Here is a 10,000-nt window from a genome sequence, read left to right as displayed (position 1 = left end):
AATAATGTCAAAAAAGGACTCATTTGAATCCTTTTTGCCCTCCTGTGTGCTAAAAGGAGTTGGACATATCGACTCTTATTTATCTACTTCTTGATATCCAGTTAATATCCGGTTCCGTCTACACTTCTTAAACTTTACTAAGCATGAATGTTTTCTGTTGTTTATCGCTGGCGTAGCGGTTAGCTTAGCTATTAGCATGCCTGCCTCGTCCTGATAATGTACATGATAAACTTTTACATACATACATGTACATATATATATATATATATATATATATATATATATATGTATAAATATACATATATACACATATGCATATATGTATGTACATATATATATACACATATATACATATACATACATACATATATATATACATACATATAAATATATTTACACACATACATGTATACACACACATATATATATATATATACATACATATATACACATATACATATATGTATATACACATATACATATATGTATATACACATATAAGGGTTGTACGGTATACCGGTATTTGTATAGTAGTATAGTACCGCGATACTAATGAATCATATTCAGTACTATACCGCCACTAAAAAGTAACGGTACCCCCCGGTATAGAAAATAAGAAACATATGTTCAATATACCGTAAGATCTTTTGTTAAAATAAAGTCTCCTTTATTTAGAAAAGTATTAACAAGTACCGAAAAGTATCGAAATACATTTTGGTACCAGTACCAAAATGTATTTCGATATATATATATATATACACACATACATATATATGTATGTTTGTATTTATATACATATGTGTATATATATATATGTATACATATATACACACACATACATACATGTGTACATATATGTATATATATGTATGTGTTTATATACATAAATATATGTATACATACATATATGTGTACATATATATACATATATATATACATACGGTATATATATATATATATATATGTATATATACATATATATACACACACATGTATATATGTATATATATATACATATATATATATAAAATTGTAATTGTGTACATTTGGTGCATGCATTAACGCAAACCACTGACAAGTGCATTTCACTGTTGTTTAGAATCCAGTTTTAATATTTAATTGAACTATAAAAAGCAACATTAAAACATTTTCTCTTTAGTTACAAAAACGGGTCACCTTCTCATTGCATTCACAGAAGTGTGTGTTGTTGTTTTTTTTGGGAACAGTGGATGTTCAGCAGTCGCGTGACTGCCTCTTTGGAAAAAAAAACAAAAACAAAACAAAACATAAAAAAATCCCCACCGAAAAATATATCAACGTACTTGCTTAATTAATTAAGGTATATACAACATCCTTGCATCCCCAAAAGGTAATCAAGAAAGTCTGAGGTATAAAACCAAAATGAAAAGCCTGTCAGAGGAAATAAAAACAGGGGGAAAAAAAAGAAGAAAGGCAACAACAATAGAATTAAATTAATTAAATGAATGCCATGACGTGAGTGTGTGGTTGTTGGGAACTCAAGCTTTGGACCGTCGATATTTACAAAGGGCAACGTCTACATTTGGCTTGGACGCTCACTTTATTTGCCTCCTGGGAAAAAATGGAAAAAAAAAGGCGACACGGTATTGGCTGGACTTCAAAAAAAGAGAGCCGGGAAATGTGACGGCACATGCAAGTTTTGAAAGTGGATTCAGAAATAACAGTAATGTACAAAATAATTACAGTTTTTTTTATTATTATTCTTCCTTTTCTTAGCACCCTTGTGTGTGTGTGTGTGTGTGTGTGTGTGTGTGTGTGTGTATGTGTGGCAGTGTGTGTGTGTGTGGTCTGGCAATTCGGACTTAATGGGGACATTGCACTGTTTACAAAAAAGATGTGTATGAGCTAACTGGGCCGTGGCCATTTTACCTCATTTTTGTTAGGCCTCCACAACATGTAGAAAGAGTGGTCCCCAAAAGTCGTGAACAAAAACTTGGTCCCCAATCCAAATGATAACCAGTATATGTGAGTGTGTGTTCTGGCAATTCTTACTTAATGGGGACATCACTCTGTTAACACACCTTTAGAGGACCTTTGATGGCACAAACCAAACAGGTCCCCGAAAGGGAAACCTTTTCAAATGATAGTCTGATCCATTCTGAAGAAGCTGGTACTGCACTCGCTGCTTTTTTTTTTAATGGTCCTCAGTAGTCACGTACAAATTTGTGTGAATGATGCAAAATATTTGAAATCTGGTCCACATGAACCATATGAACTCTTTTTCCCCAGGTTCCCCAGTAAGTATGAACAGCACGTTACTTCATAAATCCAGAGATTTAAAGACGTGTATGAGCTAATTGGGCAGTGGCCATTTGACCTCATTTTTTTTGTGCCGCCACAACCTGTAGAAAGGGTGGTCCCCACAAGTCATGAACAAAAACTTGTATGTGTGTGTGTGTGTGTGTGTTCTGGCAATTCTTACTTAATCGCTCTGTTTACACACTTTTAGGGGATCTCTGACGGTATGGGGACAAAAAAAACAGGGAAACCTTTTTAAATGGTAGTCTGATCCATTCTTAAGTAGTAACTCATTTTTTGTATGCCTCCACAACCTGTAGAAAGGGTGGTCCCAAAAAGTCATGAAGAAAAACTTGTATGTGTGTGTTCTGGTGAATTCTTACTTAATGGGGACATCTGTTTACACAGCTTTAGGGGACCTCTGACGGTATGGGGACAAAAAAAAAAACAGGTCCCCGAAAGGGAAACCTTTTTAAATGATAGTCTGATCCATTCTGAAGTAGTACCTCATTTTTTGTATGCCCCCACAACCTGTAGAAAGGGTGGTCCCCACAAGTCATGAACACAAACTTGTGTGTGTGTGTTCTGGCAATTCTTACTTAATGGGGACATCGCTCTGTTTTCACACCTTTAGAGGACCTCTGACGGTAGGGGGACAAAAAAAAAACAGGTCGTCTAAAGGGAAACCTTTTTAAATGATAGTCTGATCCATTCTGAAGTAGTACCTCATTTTTTGTGTGCCTCCACAACCTGTAGAAAGGGTGGTCCCCACAAGTCATGAACACAAACTTGTATGTGTATGTTCTGGCAATTATTACTTAATGGGGACATCGCTCTGTTTACACACCTTTAGGGGACCTCTGACGGTAGGGGGACAAAAAAAAAAACAGGTCCTCTTAAGGGAAACCTTTTTAAATGATAGTCTGATCCATTCTGAAGTAGTACCTCATTTTTTGTATGCCCCCACAACCTGTAGAAAGGGTGGTCCCCACAAGTCATGAACAAAAACCAGTGTGTGTGTGTGTGTGTGTGTGAGTGTGTGTGTCTTTAAACAAGCACCATTGGTTCCGGTACAGCACCTTTAAGATCCAGAGAGGAGGTCCGTGTCCACCTGTGTCGCCTCACCTCCTCATCGAAATGTCCTTCACCCTTTTTTTTTTTGTGCTCGTGCAGACACGGACAGGACATGTTTGCTACACTCGTTCAAAACTTGCATGTGGCGAAGGAAATGGAGGGAGGAGGGGGGAGGGGCGGCGGGGTTAAGTCCCCATCAAGTCCTTTTTTTTTTTTTTTTTGGTTTCCTTATCTCGTGTGGTTTTATTTTAGCCAAGGAAGCAGACGGGCCCGACTTCGAAGCCGAACTTCTGATTGGGGTCCCCGAAGTCGGTCAACATGACGTCGATGATCGGAACCTGATCGATTTTGGGAGTGTTGATCTCCATCACAGTCTTTCCGTAGCCCTTCCTCGTCTGCAAAAGAGACGACAACGGTCAGTCGAGGGAGCGAAAAAAACGAGATGAATACGATTTATCTCAGAGAGACAAAGTCTACGTTTAATGTGGTTTTCATGGTGATTTTTTTCCTACGAATTTTCAAGTGTTTTGTTAAGAAGATTTATTTATAATACGTACATTTTCAGAATGTTCTCGTTCTCTTTCTGGCCAAAACAATCAGAGGCCGTCTTTATTTTTAACTTACAAAACCCAAAACGCAGTGAAGTTGTCACGTTGTGTAAATGCTAAATAAAAACAGAATATAAGGATTTGAAAATCCTTTTCAACTTATATTCAATTGAATAGACTGCAAAGACAAGATATTTCATGTTCGTACTGGAAAACGTTATTTTTTGCAAATATTAGCTCTTTTGGAATATGATGCCTGCAACATGTTTCAAAAAAGCTGGCACAAGTGGCAAAAAAGACTGAAAAATTTGAGGAATGCTCATCAAACACTTATTTGGAACAACCAAAAGGTGAAGAGGCTGATTGGGAACAGGTGGGTGCCATGATTGGGTATAAAAAGCAGCTTCCTTGAAATGCTCAGTCGTTCACAAACAAGGACGGAGCGAGAGTCACCACGTTCTCAAAAAATGACTGAGCAGATTGTTTAAGAACAACATTTCTCAACCAGTTATTGCAAGGGTTTTGGAGATATCACCATTTACGGTCTGTAATATCATCAAAAGGTTCAGAGGATCTGAAGAAATCACTGCAAGCGATGATATTACGCACCTTCGATCCCTCAGGCGGTACTGCATCAAAGAGCGACATCGGTGTGTAAAGGATATCACCACATGGGCTCAGGAACACTTCAGAAAACCACTGCCAGTAACTACAGTTGGTCGCTACATCTGTAAGTGCAATTTAAAACTACTATGCAAAGCGAAAGCCATTTATCAACAACACCCGGAAGCACCGCCGGCTTTACTGGGCCTAAGCTCATCTAAGATGGACTGATGCATGTGTTCTGTGGCCTGACGAGTCCGCATTTCAAATTGTTTTCGGAAGCTGTGGACGTTGTATCCTCTGAAAAGAACCATTCGGATTGTTCTAGGCGCCAAGTGTAAAAGCCAGCATCTGTGATGGTATGGGGGTGCATTAGTGACCAAGGCATGGGTAACTTACACATCTGTGAAGGCACCATTAATGCAGAAAGGTACATACAGGTTTTGGAGCAACATATGTTGTTACCATGGACGCCCCTGCTTATTTCAGCAAGACAATGCCAAGCCACGTGTTATAACAGCGTGGCTTCATAGTAAAAGAGTGCGGGTACTAGACCGGCCTGCCTGTAGTCCAGACCTGTCTCCCATTGAAAATGTGTGGCGCATTATGACACCGGAACGGACTGTTGAAAAACTTAAGCTGTACATCAAGCAAGAATGGGAAATAATTCCATTTGGAAAGCTTCAAAAATGTGTCTCCTCAGTTCCCAAACCTTTACTGAGTGTTGTTAAAAGGAAAGGCCATGTAACACGGTGGTAAAAATGCACATGTGACGGCTTTTTTTGCAACGTGTTGCTGCCATTAAATTCTACGTTTTTCAGTGTGAACTTTAAATGCCTACTAAAATGAGATTTTTTAAATTTAAACGGGGATATCAGGTCCATTTTATGTGTCATACTTGATCATTTTGCGATATTGCCATATTTTTGCTGAAAGGATTTAGTAGAGAACATCCACGATAAAGTTTGCAACTTTTGGTCGCTAATAAAAAAAGCCTTGCCTGTACCGGAAGTAGCAGACGATGTGTGTGTGACGTCACGGGTTGTGGAGCTCCTCACATCTGAACATTGTTTACAATCATGGCCACCAGCAGGTAGAGCGATTCGGAACGAGAAAGCGACGATTTCCCCATTAATTTGAGCGAGGATGAAAGATTCGTGGATGAGGAAAGAGAGAGTGAAGGACTAGAAAAAATTCAGATGTTTTTAGACAAATTTACTAGGATAATTCTGGAAAATCCCTTATCTGCTTATGGTGTTACTAGTGTTTTAGTGAGATTATATGGTCACACCTGCACAACCTGAAGGTCGGCCCCGCACCTTTCTTCAGCACCAGTCGACGGGTGGTGGCGATGCCCATCTCTGGGCGGCATAGCTCGGTTGGTAGAGTGGCCGTGCCAGCAACTTGAGGGTTGCAGGTTTGATTCCCGCTTCCGCCATCCTAGTCACTGCCGTCGTGTCCTTGGGCAAGACACTTTACCCACCTGCTCCCAGTGCCACCCACACTGGTTTAAATGTAACTTAGATATTGGGTTTCACTATGTAAAGTGCTTTGAGTCACTAGAGAAAAGCGCTATATAAATATAATTCACTTCACAACTTTAGTATGCTTAAAGTCCGTTGCTATAGTTATTAGCTATTGTGCTTAAGCTGTACTTTTTCTATCTGTGCAAGGACAAAAAGTTATTGTCTGAGGGGTGGCCTCAAGCGCAGATGTTATCTTTGAGCCACTCTTCCCTGACTCGTGAACAAGACTCTTAGGAACTTGAACTTCTCCACTTGAGAGAAAAGCGCTATATAAATATAATTCACTTCACTTCTGCCCTTATCAATGGACCTTCTTCGAAGCACCATCTTTCGAAATGATCGCCGCATAATACGCTGTACTTTGTGTGTGTGTGGTCCAATCCAACCGTCTTCGCTTGACCGCTCTGTTCCATGGTAAAGCTTCACCGTCATCTTTCGGGAATGTAAACAATGAAACGCCGGCTGTGTTTGTGTTGCTAAAGGCGGCCGCAATACACCGCTTCCCACCTGCGGCTTTCTTCTTTGACGTCTCCATTATTCATTGAACAAATTGCAAAAAGATTCAGCAGCACAGATGTCCAGAATACTGTGGAATTATGCGATGAAAACGGACGACTTGTAGCTGGGAACGGTGCTGGAACAAAATGTCCTCTACAATGCGTGATATCATCATACCGCGACGTTTTAGCATGAAATTTAAAATGGCAATTAAGTAAACTAAAGCGGCCGTATTGGCATGTGTTGCAATGTTAATATTTCATCATTGATATATAAACTATCAGACTGCGTGGTCGCTAGTAGTGGGTTTTAGTACGATTTTAAGTATCTTGTCTTTGCAGTCTTTAAGTTGAAAAGGATTTGCAAATCGCCGTATTCTGTTTTTATTTACCATTTACACAACGTGAAAAACTTCCCTGGTTTCGGGGTTTTGGATCACGCCATGATTTTATCAGTCCTCCATGCGGGCCCTGAGTTAAAACAAGTGAAAAAAAATAAATAAATACAAAATCCGGCCTTACCGCGCATCCGTCCGAGAGGGCCTTGATGTAGGGATTGTTGTCGTACGACATCTCCTCGTCATTGGCGCCCAGGAAACGCAGCGACTTGCCGTAGCCTTGGCTGCCGGCGTCGTACCAGGCGGCCGACTGGTGGCAGCTGTAGGTGAAGTTCTGCCGGGCCGAAGCGGTCAGCAGTCGGAGGAAGGTCATCTGCACCAAGTTGATGGCGTTGCCCTCCGCGTCCACGTAGGAAAGCTTGCGGGGGGGGGGGAGGGAACAAAACCATCCATCATAAGCAGAGGTGGGTAGTAAGGCGCTACATTTACTCCGTTACATCTACTTGAGTAACTTTTGGGATAAATTGTACTTCTAAGAGTAGTTTTTATGCAACATACTTTTACTTGAGTATATTTATAGAGAAGAAACGCTACTTTTACTCGGCTACAATCAGCTCGCACGTTTTGTTTGTTTTGATTTTGTCAGACACGCATTCAAAGTAGGAACTACGCATGCCTGCGTTTCACCAATCAAATGCAGTCACCGGTGACGTTGAACCAATCAAACAAAACCAGGCGGTCACGTGACCGTCACACGTCGAATCCGACTTAAACATGTTGACAAACTTATTGGGGTGTTACCATTTAGTGGTCAATTGTACAGAATATGTACTGTACTGTGCAATCTACTAATAAAAGTTTCAACGACTTTCATGTGGTATTAGACAGAAAAGAGGAACTTTTTTTTCTCCTCCATTTGAAAACGTGGACGTTATCAGCACTATACTGTCTGATTCCAATCAATGCAAGTCATCAGAATCAGGTAATACACCAACTTATATTCTTGTCTTCATGAAAGATAGGAATCTCTATGTTAAACACGCATGTATATTCATTAAAACACCTTTAACATTTCAACAAAAACGGCAAAATAAAAAACTATAAATTATATACTGTGTATACATATGTATATATATATATATATATATATATATATGAGGTAGATCACCTTGACTTGGGCATTTATTAAGTAATTGATTAACGTTGAAAAACTTATTAGGGTGTTACCATTTAGGGGTTCAATTGTTCGGAATATGTACTGTACTGTGCAATCTACTAATAAAAGTTTCAATCAATCAATCAAAAGTGTAAAGGAAAAAAAGACACTTTTTATTTCAACCGTACTTCCCGTCAAAAGCCTAAAGGCTGATCGCACAGTTCCTGTCTTCACAATAAAAGCGCCGCTCCATCGCGCCTGCGCTAACAAAATAAGAGTCTCCGAAAGCCGGCGCAAACAAGCGAGCAAGCTACGGAGTTTGCCGCCAATGTATTTCTTGTAAAGTGTATAAAAACGAATATGGAAGCTGGACAGATAAGATGCCGAAAACCAACGACTTTCATGTGGTATTAGACAGAAAAGAGGAACTTTTTTTTCTCCTCCATTTGAAAACGTGGATGTTATCAGCACTATACTGTCTGATTCCAATCAATGCAAGTCATCAGAATCAGGTAATACACCAACTTATATTCTTGTCTTCATGAAAGATAGGAATCTATATGTTAAACATGCATGTATGTTCATTAAAACACCTTTAACATTTCAACAAAAACGGCAAAATAAAAAACTATAAATTATATACTGTGTATATATATATATATATATGTATATATGAGGTAGATCACCTTGACTTGGTCATTTATTAAGTAATTGATTAACGTTGAAAAACTTATTGGGGTGTTACCATTTAGTGGTCAATTGTACAGAATATGTACTGTACTGTGCAATCTAATAATACAAGTTTCAATCAATCAATCAATCAATCAATCAAAAAATGCCTACTGAGCCTATGGTGCTGTTAAGTTATTGTGGCTCAATTTGCCTTAATTTTTTCATTTTAATGTATTATTATTTAATATATATTATTGTTTTAGTTGCTTAAGAGATATTCCTGGCTATGAATTTGCTCATTGCTATTTTTATGTTTTTTGTGCATTACTTGTTGCCGTAATCAGGTTACTCATCAGTTACTCAGTACTTGAGTAGTTTTTTCACAACATACTTTTTACTTTTACTCAAGTAAATATTTGGGTGACTACTCCTTACTTTTACTTGAGTAATACATCTCTAAAGTAACAGTACTCTTACTTGAGTACAATTTCTGGCTACTCTACCCACCTCTGATCATAACAACGTTAAAAGTTACTACTTTTAACAAGAAAAAAACTGCATTCAGTTTGCGTGAAAGTCGGGCTTCTTTTCAGGCACAAGACAGCAGTTTGATTGAGCGGCACTCACATCCTTCACGGAAGGACTCTTTTACGTGTCCAAGGTTTTGATTAGTACCGCAAGGTTTGGCAAGGGAATTGAACCGGCTGGACCGTGAATTGAAAGCAGATACTGTATTTTCCGGACCATTTTACCCTCCTCAAAACTAACATTCTGGTTTTGCTTACCGACCTCTAAGCATGGTGAAATGATACATGTGACCAGTAGATGGCACTCACACATAAGAGATACGTGTCGACTGCAATATGACCCAGGTCTATACATACACATATAAATATGTAACACATATGTGGACATTTATATAATGTATATATAAATGTGTATGTGTGTATACATGTATATAAGTGTGATTGTATATACATATATATATGTGTGTGTATATTTATATAACGTGTATATATGTATATATATATACGTATACAATATAAAGTATTGGAAAGGGAATTGAACCGGCCGGACCGTGAATTGAAAGCAGATACTGTATTTTCCGGACCATTTTACCCCCCTCAAAACTAATGAAAGGACTCATTCTGGTTTTGCTTACCGGCCTCTAAGCATGGTGAAATGATACATGTGACCAGTAGATGGCAGTCACACATAAGAGATACGTGTCGACTGCAATATGACCCAGGTCTATACATAAACATATATATGTATGTATATGTGTAATGCATACGTGGACATCTGTATA

General features: G+C 38.7%; 1 protein-coding gene across 3 annotated transcripts in view; it reads right to left on the bottom strand.

The window, feature by feature from the left end:
- Positions 1-1,083: 1,083 nt before the first annotated feature.
- Positions 1,084-10,000, bottom strand: part of col11a1a (collagen, type XI, alpha 1a) — a 240,558-nt gene continuing 231,641 nt past the window's right edge. For all 3 annotated transcript variants that reach the window (XM_061922326.1, XM_061922327.1, XM_061922328.1), the window contains 2 exons: positions 7,048-7,281; positions 1,084-3,746 (listed from right to left, as the gene is read on the bottom strand). In XM_061922326.1, coding sequence (XP_061778310.1) covers positions 3,600-3,746; positions 7,048-7,281 — 381 coding nt within the window. In that variant the 3' untranslated portion in view covers positions 1,084-3,599. The remainder of the gene's footprint in view (positions 3,747-7,047; positions 7,282-10,000) is intronic.

Source organism: Nerophis ophidion, linkage group LG15 (genome assembly GCF_033978795.1).
Source record: "Nerophis ophidion isolate RoL-2023_Sa linkage group LG15, RoL_Noph_v1.0, whole genome shotgun sequence".
In the NCBI taxonomy this organism is placed as follows: Eukaryota; Metazoa; Chordata; class Actinopteri; order Syngnathiformes; family Syngnathidae; genus Nerophis; species Nerophis ophidion.
The sequence above is the reverse complement of the archived record's forward strand: the minus strand, read 5'-3'. Positions and strand labels throughout refer to the sequence as shown.